Source organism: Cydia fagiglandana, chromosome 1, assembly GCF_963556715.1.
Source record: "Cydia fagiglandana chromosome 1, ilCydFagi1.1, whole genome shotgun sequence".
NCBI lineage: Eukaryota > Metazoa > Arthropoda > Insecta > Lepidoptera > Tortricidae > Cydia > Cydia fagiglandana.
This window is the reverse complement of record NC_085932.1, coordinates 23542493-23570214: the sequence shown is the minus strand read 5'-3', so window position 1 is coordinate 23570214 and position 27722 is coordinate 23542493. Positions and strand designations below refer to the sequence as shown.

The 27722-nt window shown below is 36.3% G+C and overlaps 2 protein-coding genes across 2 annotated transcripts in view; both read right to left on the bottom strand.

Moving 5' to 3' along the window:
• Positions 1 to 9957: 9957 nt before the first annotated feature.
• Positions 9958 to 11626, bottom strand: LOC134671354 (D-aminoacyl-tRNA deacylase). The gene is made up of 5 exons (XM_063529194.1): positions 11438 to 11626; positions 11254 to 11344; positions 11009 to 11135; positions 10322 to 10430; positions 9958 to 10179 (listed from the first exon to the last, which is right to left on the bottom strand). Exons 1-5 carry the CDS (start codon positions 11478 to 11480, stop codon positions 10010 to 10012), a joined length of 540 nt encoding a protein of 179 aa, XP_063385264.1. The 5' UTR covers positions 11481 to 11626; the 3' UTR covers positions 9958 to 10009.
• A 4289-nt stretch (positions 11627 to 15915) lies between these two features.
• The window catches only part of LOC134667670 (uncharacterized), a 115764-nt gene continuing 103957 nt past the window's right edge, over positions 15916 to 27722 (bottom strand). Inside the window, exons 2-3 of the mRNA XM_063525093.1 lie at positions 24815 to 24880; positions 15916 to 19809 (exon numbers count right to left, since the gene is read on the bottom strand). Coding sequence (XP_063381163.1) covers positions 19430 to 19809; positions 24815 to 24848 — 414 coding nt within the window. The 5' untranslated portion in view covers positions 24849 to 24880 and the 3' untranslated portion in view covers positions 15916 to 19429. The remainder of the gene's footprint in view (positions 19810 to 24814; positions 24881 to 27722) is intronic.

Genomic DNA, 27722 nt, shown 5'->3' with positions numbered 1-27722 from the left:
ACCAACATTTTTTTTCATTCGTGATAATCGTGGGCCAATGCCATATACTATTTTATAGGACCGGCGGCGGGCCTGATAAAATCTATTCGCCGGCCGGAGATGGCCCGCGGGCCGTACTTTGCCCACCACTGGTGTAAACATACCATGCGGGGTACCAAATGAAGGGACTTTGTGTGTAGATCATAAATATATAGCCTGTGTATGTATTTTTATTTGACACACCCTACACCCCAAAGGTCTGGACATTTTTTGACATAAGAGGTGTGGTTGAATTCGTCAGAATTATGGTAGTGAAAAATGGAGGGGGGGGGGTTCTTACTGCAGCAATATGGGTACCAAATGAAAGATAGTGAAAATACCACTACAAAAATATATGTCAACAGTCGGGTTTTTTGTTTGTTTTAAGGGGCTACCCAACGCCACTGACCTTTGATCTGAATCCCTTACTTTTCTAATGTTTTTTGTAGCTTATTATATGAACAGCAACGGGTTTAAGCAATATAGTATCCCACATTTATTTCAAATTTCATTGTCTTTGAGATGTTTGGCATCAAAGTTGAACAATTTTAGGCTAAAAAACTGGTTTCCTGGCCATAACTTTTGTGTTAATTAGTTTAAAGGGCTACCCGAGGTTTTCATCGATTTTTGACAAGTTTTGAATCGTATTTCCTTTTTTTGCACTACAGATAGAATTATAAGACAAACGGTTATCGGTTCTTCAATCTTTTATCTCCGGTTTTGTCCACCGGATTTTGAAAAAAAAATAATACTTATTCTTTTATGAATTTTTTAAACATTGTCTAAAAAAACACTTTTTTCGCATCTAGTTTGCAGTGAAGAATCTTACATGTACGAAATCGACATATTTGGGTTCGTCTTTGAAGTCTCGAAAATCGTGTCCAAGGTTTTAATTTTAAACTAATTAACACAAAAGTTATGTCCAGAAAACCAGTTTTTTAGCCTAAAATTGTTCAACTTTGATGCCAAATATCTCGAAGACTATGAACTTTAAAGTAAATATGGGATACTACATTGCTTAAAGCCGTTGCTGTTAATATGATAAGCTACAAAAAACATTAGGAAACTAAGGATTCAGATCGAAGGTCATTGGCGTGGGGGGAGCCCCTTAAAATTAAAACCCTGGACACATTTTTCGAGACCTCAATGACAAACCCAAATAGAATTCATTTCTTTCAAAATCCAGTGGACAAAACCGAAATTAAAAAATTGAAAAACCGATAACCGTTTGTCTTATAATTCTGTCTGTAGAGCAAAAAAAGGAGATACGATTCAAAACTTGTCAAAAATCGATGATAACCTCGGGTAGCCCCTTAATAATAGTTGCAGTTTAATGTATCGGAAAATTATACTTTTTTTCAACTTGATGTACTTTTCTTATTTTTTGATATATCTGGTTAATCATTTTTTAACATTATGTAAAGGATATTCACAGTCACTTGGTATGTATTTTGGAGTAATCCATTCAGCCATTTTCAATTTATAGCAGTTCGAAGTCAACTGTGGATTGTGAAATTTTTGAACGTTTTCTAATAATTTGTTAGACCAAGTATTGAAAATGTTACAGTATATTATATATTTGTGATCTACTCACAAAGCCCCTTCATTTGGTACCCCACATGGAATGTTTAAACGAAAATAAAAAAAAGTTTGTACTGCCGAGTTTATGACGTCACAGCAACTATCCCCACCACTTTCGCGCTCGTGGTCTCATATTTTTGGGTTCAAGCCGTTCAAGGCATTACACTGAATGCATCGATACCGTATTCACCCATATCCGGGACGACATGAGCGAAAATCGATTTCTAATAGAAGACTTTTCTTTCGTTGGCCGGTCTACTATAAGAATGTCCGCATACCTAATATGTATTTATATAATACGCACAAAACGGCAAAATAAATCACGTTTGTTGTATGGGAGCCCCACATAAATATTTATTTTTCCTTTTTTTAGTATTTTTTGTAATAGCGGCAACATCTCTGAGAATTTCAACTGTGTACTGTAAAACGTTGTACAATACACGTGCGAAAAGGTAATTCGCAACTCGTGTCGGTTTAAAACACTCCCTATAACCACCCACATTTGTATCTAGTTGACAAGTTAGACGACTTGCCCGAATTGAATACATTTGTTTTCTACTATGTTGCTATTATTTTTTGACAGGCGCTTACGCGTATACTCAAAAAATTAAATGTATGAAAATTCCTTTATGAGACCATTTTTTAAATAAAAAAACAATTTATTCAGTGGTACGTAACAGGTACATTCATCTGTTATTTAAATTATATCTCAAAATAACAGATATCATCGGATCCAGGCGTGGTCCGGCTGCAGATTTTACTCCCCAGCCGGACCCCTTTTAAACGCATATATCTGCCAAACTACAGAGGTACGTTCAATTTCCGACGAGGTACATGAAGTACATTAGAGGTACATTTCGCCATTAAAAACTGAGCGCAATCAGGCGAGGTGGTCCGGCTGTGGAGGATCACACCCCTTAATACCGTTTATGATCAATTTTTAGTGTTCCGTACAAAACTTTGTTTACGGAACACTTATGGGATCACTTCGGTCTTGCAAATCAGTTAAATGCGTTTTTCTCAGAGACCGTTTGACATAGATACCTAAAATTTGGAACAGTTATAGCAATTACCACCACTCATATTGTAAATAAGTCAAAACTGCTTATTTCTTATTAAAGGGGGAAATTTAGGGGGTTGAGAGGGGTAGGCTGAAACTTTTTTCATTTGTAAGAATCGTGTGGGGTACCATTAGAAAGCTTGCAAAAAATTGAGTCGATGGACTGATTTTGATTTCATTTTAGACTGCAATAGTTTCGTCAAAAAATGCATTTAAAGTTGCAAGTTTTCATACAAAAATTTTCACCTCTGTCCTGGCGATTTTCGCGAAAACTATAGCTAACAGGCAGCTGACCAGTCAATACCCAACTTAAAGAAGCATGGAGACGGCGGGAAAATTATCAGCTTAACTTTATCTTTATTAGTTTTTCAACTGCAGCTTGACCTTTAGTTGCTTAGGGCTAGCTAACTGATGCTTACACTGGTCAATTCATATTTAGCGAGAAACATCCTTAGTTAAAACTTTGGCATTGAAATTTATGACTTATGTCTTTGACACAAAGTTTAATCCTGCTTGCTTATTTTTGTGGGATATTCAATTTTATCTCAATAGCCTACTATAAGTATGAGAGAGATCTACAAAATACGACCTTATTATATTGCAAATAAGTTTCAATTTCGAACGGGCTATCCAACCAATGACTAGGCATCTCAAAAATCTGAAAAATTCAAATTAAGAATTCCGTTCTTGACTGTCGTTGTGTTTTTTTTTCCACAATAGGGCACATAGAGTTAGTAAGGCGTATAGAGATAATAAAGTCATTTAATATTTATGAACAGCTTTGGCCTCATGTATAGATTTTATTGAGAGTATCTGATTCGTCGAAACTACTCGAAACAATATACACAATATTCCTTTTCATTAAGTACCATTACATTTCTGTATTAATTGTATAATTATAATATCTATTAATTATATTCAGTACTTATGTATATTTTTGAACGGATCGGTGAGCAACAAGATTCAGGGCTATAACCGCGAAAATAGAAGTTCGCAAATTGCGAGCATTTTTCTCTGTCACTCTAATTACGCCTTCATTGGAGTAAAAGAGAAAGATCCCCGCAAATTGCGAATTTCGGTTTTCGCGGTAGCCCCTCAGTCCTGTTACGAGAAAATAATTTTGGAAGACATTAATAGTATATGACAGTTAAATATCACAGTTTTTAGAAACAAAGGTAAAATTGACGAAATATTTAAAGTAAGCCGATCTTGTTTTTTAGCAGTTCTAAATAATATTAAAGTCTGTATATATGGCATAAAAAAATAATGAGTTCTAAATTCAAATTGAAGGAGTATACATTTAAGGTAATGAGTTCTAAATTCAAATTGAAGGAGTATACATGTAAGGTATTATAGGCCAAGCGCGCACCACGATTTTAATTTTTGCGACATGATTTTAGAATCGCGCTGTAATATATCCCAGAAAATTCACTGCGCGCACTGCGATGAAAAACTCGACGATTTGTTCATTCTCAACATGGATTTCGTACCAGTCGCTTGTCATGAAACGTGTCTTTAATATGCGATTGCTGTATGACTTTGAGCATTTATAACACAAAGGTGATCCCCGTCTATTTCCATAATTAAATGGTCAACATCTAGCGTCTCATTTTGAGACTCCATTGGAGATGCAGGTGCCGAGATGTTGGGGTTTGGAGAGCGAAATGCCGACTGAGATCCGGCCGGGGTGCGATTTTATTATCATAGTGCGCGCGGGGCCATACAACTCCGCATGCTGCAATTCACTTTGCGACAATCGCGTCGCGAACAATCGCGGAAAAATGTGACAAATCACAATTTTAAAATCGCAGCGATTTTTTTGTCGCATATGCGCGCACTAACATATAAACACATACGTTGCATTTCTGCGACAAAATTATCGCAGGACAAAAAATCGTGGTGCGCGCTTGGCCTTACTCTAAATTATTATAATACATCAAGCATTCGCGAGATGCTCGACTTCGGTATTCAAACACAAAGCAATAGTACAAGAATCTAACTAAATGCAAAGGCCGAAGGAGCGATTCGAAGATCCGAAGCGTCCGACAGACGCGCGCCTCCCGTAACTTTTCCAAGTATTTTTAAGTACAAGTGTCTAGGTCGCAAGATCCAAAGGCTGAAGTCGCATTGGGCCGAAAGCCCGAAGCATCCAGGAGGTCAGTTCTAAACACAGGTAATTAATACAAGTGTCTAAATGCGAAGGCCGGAGGCCCGAAGCCTGCAAGATGTCAGTGGTTAAACACAGAACTGACAGCCTGGACGCTTCGGGCCTTCGGCCCTACGCGGAGCTCGGGCTTCGGCCTTCGCATTTAGATACTTATACTATTGTTCTGTGTTTAAGTACTAACATCCTGGACGCTTCGGGCCTTCGGCCCTACGCGGAGCTCGGCCTTCGGCTTTCGCATTTAGACACTTGTACTATTGCTCTGTGCTAAAGCGATGACATTTTGCTAAAGCTCGGCCTTCGGCCTTCGCACTTAGACACTTTGTACTATTATTCTTTGTGTGTAGTTGAATACGGTATCCTAAAAACAGGCAACCTCTGTAAAATGTAACGATGCGAGCGGTACGGCTACCATCAGTTTGGCATTGACATAAACTAGGGCTCCCGATATCCGTGCTACACGCCAACCCGTGTATCCGTGTTCTTAGCCCCGGCGGTGCTAAGCCTCCGAATTACACGAACCCGTCAAGATCCGTTCCCGTGTAGTGCGTTCGGCTCCGGATCTACGCTCGGCTCCGGAGCCGCGGACTTCGGCTTCATTCGGGTATTCAATACACGGCGCCGGCGGACCGACTCCCCCGGCTGGTTCGAGTTTAAACAATATTTAAGAGGTGGTATTCTACTGGTGGATAATGTCTTGATTTATTTTGTGAAATATGGAGGTGTTACTGAAATGTAATTTAGTCGGATTATATTAAATGAAACACCAATTGTATATTAAATGTTACTGCTTGTAAAAATGATTAAATAATGAGCATGTAGGTTTATAGTAAATATTAAGATACAAGAGTCAGACCAAGAATAGTCTGCAGCGGATTTGATAGCCCACGCAGTGAAAGAGTTATTTTAAACGTCATACTTTGTACCGTTGCACATTACTAATATGTAGGTAATTGAACTAAACATAATCTTAAACTCAACTAACACTTAAAATAATAAATACCTAAATAAGAACTGTAATCATAGGCTTAAAATGTAGATTTAACCAAATCAATACGTTAATTTGTGAAATGAACGTATTGAATTGGTTAAATCTACATCTAGACACGCGGCAGCGTGTCAAGCCAAGTTCAAGCAAAGGAACTGGCTAGCCAGCGCCAAGTGTAATATTACACGAACCACTTGGTGCCACTTTTGACCCTTCTATAACTCAAAACATCTTTAACGTAAACACATAAAACTACGTGTGTTTAATTATATCCATAAGGACATCTAGAAGCCCAAATTTCATGAAGCTAGCTCAAACGGTTATAAAGATATGAAGGTCAAAAAGTCGTAAATTTTAAGACTGACTGACATACCTATAGTACCTAAACCTAACCTACTTCCAGATGACCTAGAAGGATGAAATTTGGAATCCAGCTCAGTTATTGTGTGAAAGCGTAGGAAAAAATCTAAAAATTAAAAAAAGTTATAAAATAGGGGGGGTCCCCATACAAAAAAAACATTTTTTATTGTGACTGACATATAAGTACCTAAACCTAACCTACTTCCAGATGACCTAGAAGGATGAAATTTGGAATCCAGCTCAGTTATTGTGTGAAAGCGTAGGAAAAAATCTAAAAATTAAAAAAAGTTATAAAATAGGGGGGGTCCCCATACAAAAAAAACCATTTTTTATTGTGACTGACATATAAGTACCTAAACCTAACCTACTTCCAGATGACCTAGAAGGATGAAATTTGGAATCCAGCTCCGTTATTGTGTGTAAGCGTAGGAAAAAATCTAAAAACAAAAAAAAGTTAATAAATAGGGGGGGTTCCCATACAAATTTCTTTTTTATTGTGACTGACATATAGTACCTAAACCTAACCTACTTCCAGATGACCTAGAAGGATGAAATTTGGAATCCAGCTCGGTAATTGTGTGTAAGCGTAGGAAAAAATCTAAAAATAAAAAAAGTAAAAAAATAGGGGGGGTCCCCATACAAAAAACCTGTAATACGCGCTAAACAACCGGCCAACGGTGTGTCGTTGGCGGCGCGCGGCACCACATAGGGTACATCGCCAATTACTAGCCACCCCCCAATTACTGGCCACCTATACTAAAATGAATTCTGTGTATAGGTGAATAGAACTCATTTTTGTAAGAGGCGGCCAGTTATTGAACGAGTGGGTTGTGGATAAATTTCAGTTACTGGCCATTTTCCTTATACTGAAAATGAGTTTTATTTATCTGTAAATAGAATTCATTTTTGGAATAGGTGGCCAGTAATTGAAAAGTGGCTAATAATTGGATTTTCGTACCTTATATACTAAAATGAACTTTGTTCACCTATAAATAGAAATCAAATTAAGTGGCCAGTAATTGGGGGGTGGCTAGTAATTGGCGATGTACCCTAATTAATACAAAGAACAGAAGTAAAAAACATGCAGCGGAAACACAAGAAAAAACATTAAATCTCAATACCTGCCTAGTTTTCTTTACAAAAAGTATTGATATCCCATCAAAAACATAAACGTAAAAAAGGAGAGCCAAGTTCAATACAAAATTATGCTTGGCTGTGGGGTTCGCCGCAAAAAGAATGGAGATTTAAATGAGTGCCAAGTTCTATGCAAAATCCAAATAACAATTGCTGTTATTTAAAAAAATAGTGAGATCTTAAAGTAGGTTAGATTTGGCTTGGCCAGTTTTTATCAGAATTACAAAATATATATGTTGAATAACTTTATAAAATGACTGATGTAATGAAAACTGGCCAAGTCAAATCTAACCTGCTTTAAGATCTCGCATTTTTTTTAAATAACAGCAATTGTTATAGGTATCCAATAAAGCAAAGAAATAGAGTTTAATACTTGTTTATAATGTTATTTTGTTCCTATAAATACATATTTGGATTTTGCATAGAACTTGGCACTCATTTAAATCTCCATTCTTTTTGCGGCGAACCCCACAGCCAAGCATAATTTTTGTATTGAACTTGGCTCTCCTTTTTTACATTTATGTTTTTGATGGGATTTTTTTTTCAATCACAATTTCTATGAAATTATGGCGAATAAAAGACACTTGCACTGCGTGGGCTATCAAATCCGCTGATGACTTTTTTTGTCCGACTCTAGTTTTTTCTCACATTCCCACTTATTACTTAGATACTTTTTATTTCGTACGAAGTTCATAGAAATGTACACGTGTAGATTAAGATAATAATGGTTTGCGGGCGGCACATGCAATAAAATAGCCGTGGCAATTTTGACACCGGTATTTTACCCGGCATACCTTTTGTTTGGAAAGTTAAAGAAGTAGCCGTGCTGTTTTACAAACAAGAATTGGATTTTTTTCAGTAATGGATTTTTTAAGATTTTAGTTTGCCACTCAGTCGGTCAAAGTTTCTAATCTTAGTTCAGCTGTTTTCATTTAGTCATATCTAGTTGTTGCCGTTCTGTTATTTTTTTTCTTTTTGCCCCCCCCCCTCAGCAAATTTCATCGAAACCGTTAGAGCCATTTCCGAGATGCTCGAAAAATAGAAATTGAATATAATGGAATTGCTCGTTTAAAGGTATAAGATTCTTTGCTCTTATAAAGAACGCGATCGATCGTCATCGTCACTATATATACGTCGAGAACGGGCCGGACCCGTGTGTAATTAATATCCGTGAATCCGGACACACGGGTACACGGATCTTAATTACACGGATCCTAATTATCCGTTCCGAACGGGCCACAAATCCGGTTTCGTGTAGTACGAGAACGGGGCGCCGGCAACGGGTACCCGAAACGCTACCGTGGGCGTGAACGTAATTTACTTTCTATGCATCTCGCTCGTACTGACATATTAGTGCGAAAGAGATATACCTATAGGAAGTAAATTACGTTCACGATATCGTTTATGTCAATGCCAAACTGATGGTAGCCTTACGGAACACTAAATGCCTCGAGCTATCTCGGGCTTGGCCAAATTATTATTATATGTTATGCATTTACCTCTAGCCTCCCCACAGAGCCTCATAGAGGCCCTTCATTGTACTTGTATTTAGATTTTTTTTTGTTAAACTAAAATTTAATTTTAATTTGTTTTGGCTAGTTTGATTTGTGGGCGACTAGAGAATGTATTTTTCCACTATACACCGAGTTGGATTGGAGCTTTATATATTTAACCGTTGTAGAGATAAGGTCAATATGGCTAATTCCGTCATAGGGACTATTCCGTCCACTAGCGTTTTTCTCGAACAACGAACAACATAGATTCGTCGACAAAGCAGCGATTGCTTTTAGTTTCAGCTATAAAAAGCTAATGGGTTTTTTCCTACGATTGAAAATCAAAGAAATATACGCTCGTGGACGGAATAGACCCTATGACGGAATTAGCCACATTGACCTTAGGTACAGGTTTAGTTAAGCTTTAAGCTATTTTTTAAGAAAGTACTGATAAACTCCGGAGCCGTGTGAGTGGAGTGGATACTGGACAACAGTGTACTGTGAAGCCTTCGTGTGAGAGCACAGAATAAGTAACAATATGTACTACCATACAGAAAAGAAACTTCCTACAAAACCGAAGTTTGACAGCGACTCAGAGACGAATCATGCTGTCCTTTATACCTATATGGTACTATGCCTGTCGGCTGTTTAGGGTTGTCTAAATTCGCAATACAATGTAATTTATGTGTATCCATAAATTATGATAAAATTACAATGTAAGTAGATAAAATAAATTTCGATAACATATTTTCGTTTTTGGCTCTCAACGTCTACAACCAGCATAAAACCGTAAGGTTAGTCTAAGTGATTAGAACCATCTACTTGACTGCAAAGTCATCTGCGTTAAATTTTGCATTGTAATAAAAATAATGTTGAATATGTATAAATATACCTATTTATGCCTAGCCTATGCCGGGAGGCAAGTCGACCGATGTCAACTCTAACAAAAATGACAACCAACCTAACCTAAACCTAAATATTTAAAAATTATAAGAATTAGTAATAATAAATGTAGATACAAATAATAATAATAATAGTGTAATATGTTTGACTAATATGAATAATTTGACAAATATCCAATAACATGACAAAATGTACCATTTAAAAATTTAAGGTCGAAATAAAAGGCTATTTTATTTTATTTTTATTTATGTATAAATATAATTTCTAATTTAGAATTGTCTACATACAATATGCAATAACTTACAACATCAATAAGATTGTAGATCTCCCTCACTGTTTGTATCCACTTTAACCCTCTGCGGGTTCCTAGAATTTTCCTTGGCAAGTGATTTCTCGTCCCTAACCGGCGACTCTATGCTCACTGTGACGGGGCCATCATTTTCTATGGATACTTGCATATACGCACCAAATACTCCATCTGAGACAAAAGTAATCCATAAGACGAGAACAGGACATTTTGAGTCTCAATGATTTTGGGCATACAGTGTCAAGTATGACATGAGCCCAGCGGATATTTTGCTGCGTGCAATTTTTATATTTATTTTAATAAAAGATCTTACCTTTGATTTTCTCCGGCTTGTAACTTTTTTTTAGCAGTTCTATAAACTGTTCATAAAACTTTTTAGACTCCTCACCTGACATTGCATTATGAAAATCTGGCTTGTTACCCTGAAAAAGAAACATAGCTCACATAAGTTACCAATATTGTTTACTAAAAACCTTAAATATTACTTAGTTTCTGGTTGTGAAATAATTATTTTGGCACATAAAATTCTTAGTGTAAAATTGTACCAAATTTCTGGGCCAAGAGAAGGCTGATGAAAACTAAATGTACATAATACAATACTCTGAAGAGAGTAGCATTCTTTGTTAAATTTACAGTATGATGTAGAGGTAAATAGCCCACATCATTACAATAGGTCCATTTTTCAGTAAATTTAATGGGAATACCAGCTAGAGGAGGCCTTTGCCAAGAGGCATACTGAATTAAGGGACATACTCTGATGCAAAATAAAATCACAAAATACCAATTCAGGATGAAAAGGCTATTATAATAATAATGGGAATACCAGATTAACGTTTCGGTTTCGGTAGTAACGGTATTTAGAGGGTAAAATAGTTCATTTTTTAAATCATAAATTAAGGGACACACCAATATACTGGTCAACACATGAAGTTTAAAACTCAACTTCTTTCATTAGGCAGTCAATATGTTAATGAAGAAATACAATGTCATTAGAACAAACCTTCCAGGTATTGTACAAGGTGAATTGACTGACACACATCACTTCGTAATCCTTGTCTACCACACTCTTGCTCCATCGTTTGTCACTGTCATCATTGAATAACCTTGCACTGAGGATCTTACGGACTCTAAAAGTAAACCAATGAAAAATTCTTACACGTGTAACAGCAACTATAAGTACTTTTTTGTTTGTGTTAATGTTAGAAACTGAAAAGATTATACAGTATCGTTTTTTCGCAAACTTACATGTATTCCATATCCATCAAGTTATCATTCTTTGAAATTCCGATTAGAACGCATAACCCTTGCTCTATATTGCTGATAACTTCACCGTTTACTGAAATTAGAACAGGGCGGTGAGTAACAACGTGCTAATGCTAAGCAGTAAATGTATAATTGAAATTATTTTATAGCAAAATAAGAAAATCACCGGTGACTTTAGCGTTCATAACGCGCTGTATTAATGCTTTCATAATTGAACTTTTCTGTGATACTCTTACTTATTAGGTTTTTCTATAATATACTAAGCCTGTTTTATTATGCTCAAGTAATAATTTATTATTTATCTCATTACAAAACAACCGGCTAATTTTACCACCAAATCCACCAATAATAGTATTATATTAACTGTCAGCTATCATCTTGACATTTCTTTCTTTGACATGCTACATGCTACATTGGATGCGTTCAGATGAATGATTCTATTAGAATTAAATATTTTTTTATGCTAGCAATAAATGTTATGCTTGTGTCGTAATTGGGCTACTCGTCGGTAGATGGCAGTACTTATGATAGAAGATGAAATATTTTTAGTGAGATAGTTTTGCATGGGGAAAATGCATGACCATACATGTGTAGTGGGCAGCAAAGGAGCCCCTTGATTACTGGCGCAGGGTGTAGGTTAGTGTAGGTAAATGTCAAGTTTAAGTTTCCGAATTAGGCCACAAGATGGCAGAATCAGACTGCGCTAGGGAGCGTGCGTGTACTGTAGGGGGCAGCACCTGCTTTGGCGTGAAGATTTAGGTCACAAGAAGTGTTTGACTGTCAAATGGCGCCAGCATAGGTTATCCCTATCTCTATAGTGTTGTTCCATGAAATTCAGCCAGGCATCCAGGCCATAAGCGTTTGAATGACACAAATGGATAGCCATGTATGTATTTGTCGCAGTAAGATAGATATAGCCGTTATATAGTTATAACCCTAGGGATATAATTATATGACGTAACATAGTTATACGAAAGCGATTCATTACTATATATCTTACTAGGTATATAACTATAATACGGCTTTAGTTTAGTGATATAGTTATATTACTGGATTAAGTTTAGTGAAATAATTGTAAGTAGGAGTGCAGCGGTGCGGCGGAGGTATAGTTATATCCCTAGGGATATAGTTATATGCCGTATAGTACGTAACTACGTATTATAATCATATTCCTAGTAAGATAGTAATTGTAGGTATTAGGAGTGCGGCAGTGCGGCGGAGGTTTAGTTTTATCCCTAGGGATATAGTTATATGCCGTATTATAATCATATTCCTAGTAAGATAACTATTATATATATTTTCATGCTGCTATTTTTAAGGGTTTATGAGGCATTGCAATGGCAAAGCTGGCGCGAGATTTGACAGAATTTCAATAAAAATAGCTGTCACTCAGTAGAAATCTCGCGCCAGCTTTCGTGAATCGACCTGTACTTTTACGTAATATTGCTAAAAAGTATTATACGGCATATAACTATATCCCTAGGGATATAACTATACCTCCGCCGCACCGCTGCACTCCTACCTACAATCATTTCACTAAAATTAATCCAGTAATATAACTAGAGTGACGGCACCAATCATGGACATGTTAAGCGCACTAAATTAGAATTTCGTTTAAAAATGGGATGTTTTTTTGACGATACAAAAATGGTGATTTTTTTTTCGGCACTTAAATACATGAGGAACATTTAAACAAAACCAAAAATTCTGTTTGTTTAATATATAATGAATAAAAAATATATAAATTGAAATTTACGAAATCACCATTGATGGACATCAAAAATTCAGTAATGGACACCCAGTCATGGACATGGGCCCAATTATGAACATCCATTAATGGACACTTTTGTATTGAACACATAAATGAAACAAATGATGTCACAAATCAACTTTTATTAACGCTATTTGAACTTTCATTTAGATTTCTAAGTTATACTATAAGAGTTTTAGTCCGGTTGCCGGCTGCATGAAACAAACCTGATCAAAAAATAGAATATACCTACCCTGTAGAGGTACCTGACATTTAGCAGCTTCCAACGCACTTGGTCGGCATTGGCTTAACCTGGCAGATTTTGTACAAATGGCAAAAACGTTGGACAAAAATTCATCAAAAAAAAACCTCTTCGAAATATAGAAAGAAACTTGTATGGTAGGATACCTGACTTTGGGGACAGTAAAAAAAAAGTGGTCGGCCTTACCTTAGCCTGGCAGTTTTTGCAGTCCGACCAGATTTATTGGACCACATGACAGCTACATTTTACTTCATCGAAAAATAGAATTGTTGACGTATGTCTTGGTCGGCCTCACCTTAACCTGGCAGTTTTTGCAGTCCGACCAAATTTATGAAAAAAAAAACATGAAAAAAGACCTATCGAAAAATCGTTTGAAACTTGTATGGTACGATAGCTGCCTTTGAGGACAGTAAAAAAATGGTCGGCCAAATCCTGTATTGGCCGGCCGATTGGCGATTGAGTCGATCAAATTTGTGGTACCACGTGAGAGCTACAATTTACCTCATCAAAAAATAGAATGAAATAAACTGATTATAATAGCTAAAATAAACCTGTTAACGTATGGCTTGGTCGGCCTCACCTTAGCCTGGCAGTGTTTGCTGCCAGGCTACGAGTTTTTGCAGTCCAGATTATAATAGCTAAAATAAACCTGTTGACGTGTCTTGATCGGCCTCACCATAACCAGTCAGTTTTTGCAGTCCGACCACAGTTATAAAAAAATCATCAAAATAATCTTATCGAAAAATCGTATGAAACTTGTATGGTACGATAGCTGCCTTTGCGGACAGTAAAAGTAAAGTGGTCGGCCAAATCCTGTGTTGGCAGGATCCTGTGTCGGACCAATTTTGTGGTACCACGTGAGAGCTACAATTTACTTCATCAAAAAATAGAATTAAACAAACTGATTATAATAGCTAAAATAAACCTGTTGACGTATGGCTTGGTCGGCCTCACCGTAGCCTGGCAGTTTTTGCAGTCCGACCAAATTTGTGGTACCACGTGACAGCTATTATTTGCCTCATCGAAAAATAGGATGTATAAAAACGGATTATAATAGCAAAATAAACCTGTTGACGTATGGCTTGGTCGGCCTCGCCTTAGCCTGGCAGTTTTTGCAGTCCGACCACATTTATCCATCCATCTAAGACAAAACAAAGAGCCCAATTATGGACAACTAAAAATACCCAGTTATGGACATCGTCCATTATTGGAAAATAAAGAGCAATCACAAAATCAACTCAACTCAAATGTTTAGTGCAACAAATTAAATAATTTAACACAATAAACTAAAAAAGTAATAAAAAGCTTAAGCTTGGACACTTGTCCATTACTGAATTTCATAAAATATCGAATCCAGTAATGAACAAACCCCACAAAAAACTTATTGCTGTGATTGGACATATTCAACTTAGCTCAATTTACTTGCAATATAGTATTATTCAATAAAAATAACATCAAATCTCATTACAACATAACACAAGATAACACCATGCACAAATATGTACTCACCTCCTTAACGATTTCAACAACAATAACGGATTTTTATGACCACCGCCCGCAACGAGATTTCACTTCGCAGCCATCTTAGAACAAAACGGCTGATTTTGGTGACATGTGTCAAAATGACAGCTCAAACGTCTATTGGTTATGCTTTAGTGTTGCCAGTTGAAAAATGTTGGGACAGTTACTTAATAAATTCGATCAAAGTAAAAAATGTCCATAATTGGTGCCGTGTCCATTACTGGTGCCCTCACCCTATATCACTAAACTTAATCCAGTAATATAACTATATCACTAAACTAAAGCCGTATTATAGTTATATACCTAGTAAGATAGTAATGAATCGCTTTCATATAACTATGTTACGTCATATAATTATATCCCTAGGGTTATAACTATATAACGGCTTTATCTATCTTACTGCGACATATTCACAGTGGCGCTTTTTATCAAGCGTTGTTGGATTTTCGACTTTAAGCCTTGGTCATTAAATCGAATTTAGAGTGCGGACAGATTCAAGCGCTTTTTTAACGTGCGTTGAAAAAGCTGTCGTGCGAATGGGGGCTTAAAGTCCAAGAAAAAAAATCAAGAATTTAACGCAAATATAGGGTTTGGCAGGAAAGCCTATGCTGGTTTCCACATAGACTACTTTTGACTCAGAGAAGGGTAACAGATGGCTTTCCATCAGAGAAGGATCCTTATGCTGAAGTTCAATAAGAACCATCTATCAGAATCGTGGTATTCCAGTCGAAATCTCTCTATTACACTTGAAGCACCTTTATAGGGGTAGCTAGGGAAAAAACAAGATGCGACATGCAGGTTCTGCCAAGAGTCAGAGGAGACTGCTATGCACATTCTCTGCTCCTGCGGACCACTAATGTCCAAAAGAAGTACCTACCTAGGGCGACATATACTGGAACCCTATGAGGTACAGAGTACAGAGCATTACGGCCCAAAGAATCTGGAATTTCCTGGATTCAACGGGCATTAGTAATGAACTTTAAAGGGCCGTCACAATAGATCACAGCTTGGTCGAAGCGACACTCAAAGGCCCATATAAAACATAATATAAATAATAATAATAATAGGGGTTTCTGTGATGGATATTAGGTTAGAATAAAAAATCAAAATATTATACATTTAAAAAGACTAGTTTAATTCCATTGTAATCTTAATCAAACCACACATAATAGATTTGTTTAGGTAACATTCACGTACATTAAAAGCATAATATAATGTGTAATTTTTGTACGAATTTCGTATTTTTTTTCATGAGATCAAAAAACTTAGATTTGTACCTATTCGCGCCAGTTGTATGGAATTTCGCTTTACTTTTGTTAACAATCACATTCGGCGAAGTCTCGACAAGGGCCAGCTAGTTTCACCAACCACAATTAACAGACTGATCAACGTCAATAAAATTTTGCGAAAGCTTTGACGATGACGTCGATGACAGACCATCTGACTTCTAAGCTGAGTGATGTTAATCAGTACGCTAAATGTGGTTGGTGCAACTGGCCCGATATTTAGGCGCGATTTTATTGAATTTTTTTACGTACCAGTACCACAAGTGTACTTACTTGTTTGCAGTTGTACTGCGCTCAAACACAAGGTAAAAAACATACACGTAACCGTCATCGAAACTAATACGTAGGTATAGCAGGCAAAAAATAAATTGAGCCGGTGAATGCTATCTCTATCTCTAATGGCTATTTTACAATAGGACAATAAAACAATAACTCCCGGTATTGCTTACCTACCTGGGCTAAACAATCTAAATCCCACTTACTTTTCTAAATTTAAATTTCTATGTTTGATTGATTATTTGTCAATTGTAAGTTGTATTTTACTAGTATTCCAACTTTTAAATTCGAAGATTATTAAAAAAAACATTTATGTAAAGAAACATTAATTTCAAAGTAAAGAATAAATACTTGTGTCGAAATAAGTTTCATTTGCTTAATAACGTGTCGATATTATCCCAAAAACACAAATTATCATGACTAGTTATTCCTGCTATATGGACGAAGTGTCCTCTTTTGTCCTTTTGTATTTATAAAGATAAAGTTTTATGACCAATCGGCTCAATTTATATTTTGTCTACCACAATTCAAAATTTTGTGAATATTATACATTCAATGTAAGTAGGTAGGTACATCTACTGTAAGTGTAAAATGAACACAATTGATGGTGCTAAGATCTGTGCTTTTATGGGAAAATACTACATTATAAAATATAGTCTGTCAAACTACTTTTTTAGTAGAAAAAGGCGCGAAATTCTATTTTTTATAAGACGATAACCCTTCGCGCCTGGTTTTTTCTACTGACGGAAATTGGCTTGTCAGGCCATAGTTACAGTTTGCTGATACTTGAATTAAACACAACATACAACATTTCCTTGACAAAAATATTCTTATGAGCTAAATGAAGCACTTTGTGAATCTAAGAATCGGCAAACAAATACCTGCTTAAATAAGTAGGTAGGTACCCGTTATCTAACTTGATGCAACACATATATTTTTTGTTGCAATACTTAGTGAGAAGGATAAAATAATTCTTGTTTCCCTTGATTATATGTATTAGTATTTAAGGCAACTTAAGAGATGAATAAAATTATGGAACAAAACTAAAGTACATAAATATCAAATATTTAAAAGTGGAAAATATTACATGAACTTAAAATTTTGTTTATCATTTTATATTAGGCTTCAATACCGCTTAGTTCTAGAAAAACGCGCCAAAAGTGTCTGCCATCTACAGTTCGGTAGGTTTATACTTTTGGCGCATAGTCGGATACACTATACTTTTGATGCTGACTGTACCCATGTAGATTGCAAGAATTAAAATTGTATAAATATAAATTACTTACTAAATTAATGATCATGTATGTACCTAATACAATATAAATTGCTAAATTCGTTCCTGGATATGTACCTACGCTACCAAGCATCTGTGTTCTATGGAGCTAAACAGTCTGAATCTTTAGTACAGTCTTAAGAGCAAATCGATTAAATAAATAGCGAATCACCTTGGCAGCGACGATCAAACGCGCTTTCAGCAACGTGCGCATGTATCCAAGTCAAACTAAGTTTTCCTTATCGACGCTATTAATGACTTAATGAGTCATTGAGGTTCTCTTGTTTTGTACACTAAAGACAAAAAGTTCGCGATACATTTGAAACAATATTTTACGTTTTTTATACCTATACGAAAATCTTTATATTTTTTAGTCAAAATTTGACATTACATTTAAAGTAAAATGAAGCCCTAAATGAATTTATTACAGGGACACAAGAAACTAAAATATTGGTGGTTGGACCAGCAGTTATAAATGTTATAATACCTACCTACATACCTATACGTTATAGGTACATTACCTTAAGAGTATTAACAATACCTCTAACGTCTTCGTACCATAAGTTTTAAATTACGACCATAATAAAATAAACATTGATGTCGTATTTACAAAGGCTCGAAATTAATTCATGTCGTAATGAATTCACAACTGTAAGTTTTTAATTTAAATGTAAGTTGTATATCTATACAATTAAATACATATTAGGTACGAAGATCCCCGCAACGCTTTTAAATTAAACAGCCTCATACTCTTATGTTAGATACAACCTCAAAAGAATCTTAACGCTAGTCCTATGTAGAAGTATTTAGTACCTATCCTCCATTATCCACAACATTTTTTTAAGACACTGTATTAAAACATTATTGCTGAAAGGTACCAATATGTTCTTAATTGAAGTCCAGAAGAACTGAATATTACAAATACCTACAACTCCCTTATCACAAATAAGATACCTAATTATCGGATTACGACATCTAACGTCAAAACAGATTTAGTATAATACTTATATAGGTATTCGTAACCTTAACGTAAGTAAAGTCTACTACGCGTTAAAATTATAAGTAATTAACATAGTTACTAGTCTACTGCACATTAGCCAGTACAATGCTATTCGAACTGGGTGTACTTAGATATGTTATGTGCACAAACCCCTATTAATACGGAGGTTTTATATTCTGAAACTACTATAAGCGTGTTAACTAAGTTCAATCGTGACACAACAACACGGAGGCAGTTTTTGTTTACAGTGACTACGGACTGAACACATAAAACAGTATACTTAGTTTTCTATAAAACTTTGCATAATACTGTAATGACATTCGCTTGCACTTGTCATTGATCTGTTTTATAAATCCACACTCATGTTAGTGTTACGGTAACGTGGGTCAAGGCCTATAGGTATGTGAAATTTTCGATTTCATATTTTCAATCGTAGTTATTACCTATGATACTAGTTCAAAACTTACACTACTTATATCTATTGATATTGCTATTGTATACAAACGTTTGTTTGATAGAATATCGAATCAAAATTTGGCATATCGGCCTTGGCCCACCTTACCTTAATGAACCCCGCAACAATTATGTCTTTATGTCTCAATGTATATGTAATAATTTTGGAATCCGATGGTTAGAAAGATGGCTAATAACGCAAGTTTATATCTAGAACGTTCAAAACTCAAATTTAATTATATATGACAAATACAACATCCATAACCTAAAAATAGACGGTTCATTTATTTACACTCGTACATTCGCTTCAGTCATACAGACAGGCAAAGCTGATTACTTATACAGTTGGTTCAACTTTTAACGGCAGATTGCTGTTTTCAATTTTAGGAGGCTGCGCTTGCGCTTGTTGCGCGAGCTTGTAGGCGCGGAGGTGTTCCATGTACCGCTGCTTATTCTCAGGGTTATTCATGACTGAAGCGACGAATTCTGTAGTTTCTTTTTGTAGAGCTACAATTTTTTGTTGGATTATCCTATTTTTGTGCATGAGGGCGACGGTTTTCCAGGCGAGTTCTAGGAGCACTCTGCTCTGACCTCCGTTGTTGCTGGGCGGGAGCGGCTGCGGCTGGCAGGGCCGGGGCACCTCGGGCGCCGGCGGCGACGACAGTCGCTGCAGCCGCTGTAAGCGCCTCGCCTCTCTAAGACGCATAAGGTTTGAACCTGAAAAAGAAGAAATTGATTCTTATTAATTGCTGATATGTTAGACTCGTGTACGTAAAACGGGTGCCCTTTAAAAAATCGTACCAGTTTTAGATACCTACCCGATGGGCATATATTATAAAATCTACAAATTTTACGTCAGAGCCGCTACAGTACCAGAAATTGTAAACTACTCAAATGGAGCTCAATATTAAGCAAACAGCGCAGGTATTCACCTAAATGCGAGATAACCTGTTAATGGAAATTATCCACAGATTGATTTATTCAATAAATCACGCGAAAGAAGGGATTATTATCATAAGCAAGCCTGGCTGCACAGTAATGTATATATAGGAATAATAATAAATAGAATCGGCATTATAAAATTGCACTTTCGGCCGTAGGCGGCGCTGGGCCAATCGGGCTCGACATCACGTTGCCACAACGTGGCTGCGCGCATGTGCGGGCCAACGTGCCGGGTGCCGGTAACACTAGCTAATGTTTGCACATACAGTTCGCGCTAGAGATACGAGGAAGTGAATTACCTAAGCCACGGGCTATTTATTACAATACGCTCCACTTCGGCTGTAAAGTCTGAAAAGCAAAAAAGTCAAGTATTCGAAGTCAGAAAAATTTTGAGATTTTGTTTTAGCCCATGAGTGAATTTGTAAGCGTTTGTTTTCACTGATTTTTTTTCGAGAGTGGCATCATAAATTTGTATATAAAACATAAATACAGACAAATATAAAATAAATAAACTGTCAAAACATCTTTAGTTAAAAAAATAAATATATTCTGGAGAAAAGGTAAAATAATCTCTACATCTCTCAGAGAAACTGAGGTGACCGGACCCTGCACTAATAATTATGAGCTCTGAAATTCAGATTCATATCAATTATAACGTCTAACAGCGCCCGAGCTTTTCTCCGGGTTAAAGTACCTGTACATTGAACAAAACATTGATCGACACTTCACGAGTAACTACATAAATATTAGTTAAACCGAATCGGACGTCCGAATACATGTGCCCTAATTTGTAAAAAAAATGTATTGATTGAAAATAGTTGACTTGAATAGCCAAATGTACCTATTATTCTATCAGGAAGCTTTATAAGAAATGAAAATGAAGAAGAAAAGCAGAGTATGAGTTATTGATTGACTGGTTCAGAGCGCGAGACCGGGCCGGGGCGGGGCCGGAGCTTCCAGCGCTTCGTTTTCTATGAAAAGCACCACGTGATCACCGATCAGCCGTCATAGAAAATAACATGTCGGACGCCTCTGTCCGGGCACGGCCCGGTCTAGCGTGAGTCATCCTTAACTCTGACCTTCAACTGCCTAGAGTTTATGGGTCAAATAACAATACTCGTAGGAGTCGTAGGTTCCCACCGGCTCATAGAGGTACAATAATATGACCGAACGAGATACACTTATAGAACTTTCAGTAGGAGTAGCAGAGAAAGCGGTATTATTGTTTGTCCTTGTCACAATCTCACTTTTTGTTTGTTCCCCACCATACATTTAGTATGGTTTATGGTGGGCAACAAATAACCCGACCAAATTACGTAAATTGTTTTTGGTATATTGTCAGGAAATGTTAAAACGTGTTTTTAATATTGTCGCGTCCCTCACGGAGGCACTTCTATAGGATGCTACCCTAATTGGTTAATTTAATACTAACAGAAAAGTGGATTATAAATGTCACCGACTGTACCTACACTACATCCTTGTATTCATATATGAGGTTCCCAAGTCACGTTATGTGCGAGCATGCGTTTTTAAAAGTGGCCAACAAAAACACACGATGCTCCAAACGTATGGCAGAGCCACGTGAGCTGCCGTAGGAATATTTACTACAGCTGCCTGCACATACGTGTTTTGTGTTCATGTCTGCAGGTATCTATTTCTGCTAATATACTGCATACATTTTTACATGTTAGAAATTGTTTGGGGCATCTTATATTATTGTTTTCATCTTCTGGGTCTTCTGTGTCATGCTTATAAAGGCTTTAATGATTCCTGTTATCTACCAGATTCATCCATATGCTAGTACAATTGTTAAAGTTCTCATATCACAAGTAGGTACGGGCTACGGGGTACAAATGATATAATGACCCTTTTTTCTGTACTTATGAATTGTAGTTGTCCATTTTCACTTCAAATTGTATGGTTTTCTTATCTAAACCTACAAAGTGTCTATCTGGATCTTAAACTCAATAATAAAAACCGCTGTAATGAAGCTTCAAATATAAAAGAGGTTTAACAATTTTACATGACTCACTGCTACTCAAGTGTAGGGCTCTCAACAGGCTCTCCATAAGTAACCGCGAAAAGGTGAGAATTGCCGCATTTATTGGGGCTTTAGCAAGTAAAATAAGTTGAATTATATCATACCTATGTGCAAAGTGTTAGACATATCTGATGAGCATGATTTTTTAGTGTGTATTCATTATCTTATTTTTTTGCATACTGTAAACATTTATGAAGTGTGTCATCTAGGATGATTACAGTAAATAACTTTTATGTCTTCATATTACAGTTAATAAGCATAATATTCTTATTTTATTCTTTTAGACTAGACAGGTACTAGGCAATTTGACGCTACGTGTGTATTATAAATAACAATGTGAAAGTTTTTCGTCAGGTACCGATGAATATTTTTTCTTGCTTACCCATTCAAACGGCAGACAATGGAAAAAAGGTCAATAGGTACACATTACACAGACACAACTACCGAGGCGCGAGGTGAGTTGAGGTGATATACTTACATAAATCATTGATTATATTTATGTATGAGGTGGATGTATCATACAATATGATAAGGATTATTATATATTTCCGGTCAGTCAGCCACTTATTTCTCTACATTGTATATATGTCTAGGCTAGAAAAGTAACAGTAGTGTAAGTAGGTACTTCTTGATGTCTGATAGATGAACAGTTTATTCACTTAAAGGTTGCAAGTAATAAATAAATAAAAAGAAATTGAAATAGTATTTATTAACGCTGCGTCTTACGTAAGCGAACAACTCGCGAACGCGGCGCGGCGTGGCGGGCCCAAGGCGTTCGCGTTCGCTACGAGATCGCCCACGGAGGAAACTTCTATAGGTAGCAAAGGATTGGTTGAGCTCGCGCCGCATCGCTTCGCTTCGCATTCGCGTGTTGTTCGCCTACGTAGTACGCTGCGGTTATCTAAGTACTATTACTTCTTATTTATTTATCACTTGCGACCTTTGTGTGAATAAACTGTGCACCTATTAAGACATCAAGAAATACTTACCTACTACTTTTTCAGTCATTGTCATCCTTATCATAATATGGTCGACAGGAATGGATGTACATAGAATTATGCGTTCAACTGCGCATTTAAAAATACATATATGTAAGTAGGTACATAATATTCACTATGTTGACATTTTTGGCGTAAACATTGAATACTGTGTCGTAGGTAAGTACCTACCTAACGTTGTTTTATTTGTGTAGGTACCTATAATGTTTTACTAGATGCTGACATTCCCAGCTTATAATGAAGTTCGTTTTAGCCAAAGTTTTCGGTGCAGAGCCGGCTTTCTACATTTTCTTAGAATATCTGACTAAAAACATCTGGTTGAAAATGTTGAAATACGGATAAATAAATAGCGAGGTCATAATAAGCAACTTTAGTTTTGTAAAATGATTTACAATTGTACTCCAACGCTGCGAATACAATCAGTATGTGAGTCAAGGATGACGTCGCTGGTTCAACGAACTTTCGCCGGCTCGCGGCCACAGCCGTTAGCTAGCTACAACATAAACAAATACAGAAAGTCCACTCTACTTTGTTCTAATACATTGTGCAATAACTATGCCCTGCCCAGGTATGGAATAAACTTTCTGTGATATAGGTTTTGTGCTCTCTGTATACGAGTAGCTAGAACGTGAGCGAGCCTCCGCGAGGCCGTACACGACACGAGACAGGATCTCTTTTCGATTTGAATGTGATTAAGCAAGAAGTACTTAGACTTTGAAATATTCGCGGTAACAAAATAATTATCTTGTATTTAGGTATGTTTCCTTTTCCTGTAAATATAATACGGGGGAAAATAATAACGCAGTCCCTCACGTGGTTGAAAAGAAGTGCATCGTAAATAGGCTAAAATTATTACATTACTTACTAAAATGTATGTAATAAATTACCGGAGGGTCTTCATGATAATAAAAGAATATGTATAAATGTAATGTACAGTAGGTACATATGGAGCTACTTTACCGCCCTAGTGCGGTAATGAGCACAATACGTGCCTATGTCGAAAATCATAGGCCATAGGTATGTAATGTAAAACGTTGTACAATACACGTGCGAAAAGGTAATTCGCAACTCTTGTCGATTTAAAAGACTCAATTCGGTCGTGTTTTAATTTTAAGTTATCGCCACTCGTTGCGAAATGCCTAATTTTCTCACTTGTATCGTATGTAACTACTACCTATTTTAGTTGTTGTTTTGGTATATACTTGAAACTAGCACAGCATCTTTGACACCATTGATAGAATATTATTAGTATTACCTCGATGTCTGACACACGTAATTATCTATGATTCATTAGTATTACCTATAGGGCATTCGCTACAGGTGCAGCGACTTATCTTAATCTATCTACTGAAGATTTATTTTTACAGCTAGCCGTTTATATTAGGCATATCTGTAAAATATGTCATAATCCCCAGACAATACCGATTACATTCCTGATAAAGAGGTCTTTGACCTAGTTATGAACTATCTACAGGGTAGATTTTATAAACATAGCAATTTAAATTTATTGTTTATATTGACATCCGAACAATGTAAGAATAATATGCCTACCTAATTTATGCCAAGGTTTTCTGTTGGTATTCATATTTACAGACATTTATCATGCTTTGTGAATTAATATGAAAGCATTTAATGTGCGGTAGGTCAGTGCCACAACTCGGTGTTCAGGTTAAATCCAGTTAAATAACTATGCGAAACCAACTAGGTGCTACTTGATGTACTTTGCGAATAACACACTAACCTTTTTTGATTTTCCTTATTCTCTTCTCACACATGTTGTCAAAATATTGTTCACTCACAAAACAAAACACCGGCAGTTTACAAACTTGTATTGAAAATAATAATTCGCATAAACAATTGAGCGCGTGTTGTTCTTACGAGTTACCGTCGTGGAGTGAGTAAAATAAAATCGGTAGGCAAGCAAGCGAAGTCTGACTGAGCGGTCGTAGCGCCTCGTAGCCGTAGCTCGCGCTCGGTCGGCGCCCGAGCGCCAGAGCGAGAAAGGACGTTGGGGTAGCTTAATTACTTTTCAGTAAAGTTTTTCATCACGAAGAAAGTTTGTTTGGTCCGGTCAGAAATAAGTTTTAAATATAGAACAAAACAAAATTAGATCTATGTTTGTATGTACGGGCGCGTTTGTTTTTTTAGCTCTATCAGAGAGCAAAGCGCTTGTTACGTATAAAAAATTATATAAAGGTGATATATATTTAGGTATCACATATTTATAAGCGAAATTTTCGATTGATGTTTACAAATTAGTGTAGGTCTAAAAGTTGATTGCCCATGATACGCCCTTTTCCTTTCATTTTGTTTGTTATATAAAATACAGTGAAACCTGGTTAATTGGAACCTGCCTAAATGGAAAACCTCAATAATTGCAACCAAAAGTCCGGTCCCGGTCCCTTGAGACCAAAATGCCTCTATAATTGAAATTTTGGAACCTCCATAATTGCAATTTAGATTTTAGAGCTTTTCGTAATTTTGCCTCTATAATTGACCACATCGCAACTTAAGACCTCTATAATTGACACTGTGCAAAAAAAATCCGCTATTTTTGCTCTTGTTTTTACCTCTATTATTGAAACAAGTCTTGCTTATTACCTCTATAATTGCAATAATGTAGTTGTAGACAGCAGAAACAATATTTTAATAGCAATGATTATTATATATTAGTTATTGGGTATCTATCACAGCCTGTAGTAGGTGAAATAGTTTTGATCAATAAAAAACAAAGTATGCTTTCTACATTCTAATAAAACTTTCTTCTACAATTCAAGGGATTTTGTTAAACCCAAATGATAAGAAAATAAAGTGGTACTTAATGTAGTGTAAAAGTGCAAGTATAGACAGAAGCAATATATAGACCAGAAACCCAGAACGTAAGCGTGTAAATCTACTTTGGTTATTTGCACCTCCATAAAAGAAATTTGTCAGAACGCAACCTCTATTAATGAAAACCTCTATAATTAACACAACGTTTTTTTGAACCTCGTTAATTGACACGACCTGCTTAAATGAAAAACCTGGTTAATTGACAAAAACTGGCCGGTCCCTTGAGATTGCAATTATCCAGGTTCCACTGTATTATGATGGTACCGTAAAATGGGGTGAGTTGGGTGAAATTTGACTTTCAAACCTCGATAAAATTTTATTATTACATGTGAAAACTGAATGGTGTATATAATAATTGGTCCGGACGTTTTTATTTTAGTTTGTATTTTATTTTGGGTAGTTCCATTTCATAACTTTGACGATAAAGAGGAAAACCCACCTCACCCCGTAGTGCCTCGTATTTGGGGTGAGAAGGTTTCATCCAAAGGTGATTTTGGAAGATTGTTGGATCGATTTTTTTTTATTATGCGTATTACTATAGCCTAATTTTAAATTGGAATACATTATTTTTTAAGTTAGCAGTAGCCTTAAAATCCCTTCTCACCCCCCTCTCAAACCTTCTCTCCCCATTCATAACCCAACTCTCCCAGCGAAACCTACTCACCCCGTTTTACGGTATCGTATTACGTAACTACTTAAAAGTACGTTAAGAATTCAGGCCATAATAAAAAAAAATCCAGTATAATCAATCAGATACATTTTCGTAAACGTGAATTCAAGTCACGTGCGCTCTTTGGCTAAGTAACGTGATGCATAATCAGATTATAAATAAATTCTCCTGTTACATCATTACAGTTATAACGAGAAGCTAATCAAAATTAATGACCTCGCAACACGTGGAGTTTGAGGAACAACAAGCCTCACGTGGGTAGCTGTATAATTGTATATAAAGTTTATATATAACGGACCCGTTTATATTATGAATGGGTGGCTGTGTACAGCCAGCCCCGGGTTCGGTTTAAATTATCTGAAAGTTTTAGAATTACCTTATTTTAGAAATATCTCTACATATAGTTAAATTAATAGACTTACTTAGACTGCGAATCTTTCAACACCCATCCTTTGACGAGTCTCGTCAGATATTGAATTTTTTTATTGGACCCTCACATATCCCTTATGGCAGATTTTTCGTCATTATGAGAAAACAAGAGAGGAATCTTCAAACGTGAGTTGACTACATGAAGATGTAGCTACCCAAAGTTTCTGTCTTTTACAATTGGGACAATTAAATTACATATCATTTAAAAAGTACCTATCTGGGATGTAAAAACAAGGCTAAAATCCTTAGGTACCTACCTTTTTATATTTAAACCAGCTTCCTTCCGCTCGGCGTAGAATAATCTGAATGACCATTTCCGTAATAAAATTTAACCTAAATATGTCGTTCGGGGACTCAAACTATTCGAAAATTCATCTATCGGTTCAACGCTGGTTCAAAGATTAAGAAGTAACGTACGTACAGACAGAAACCATCGCGTGTACAATAGTAGTAGGGATGTGAATATGCAAGGAATGTCTAGTGTCGTCATTCAGAATAAAGTGAAAACATAATGCAGTCAGCTGACTTAACAAGACTCGTACTGTGGAACTATCATGTTTTTTAATTGAATTTTGATCACGTGTCTGAAGGGCACGCCTCTTTGCTGTAGGTAGTAGAAATTATGGGTATTAGGCACCTACATAGTATTCACAGACAGCCTACATTCGAGATTCCTGGTATCAAATCAAGAAATTATAGAACGGCAACTTACCTACTT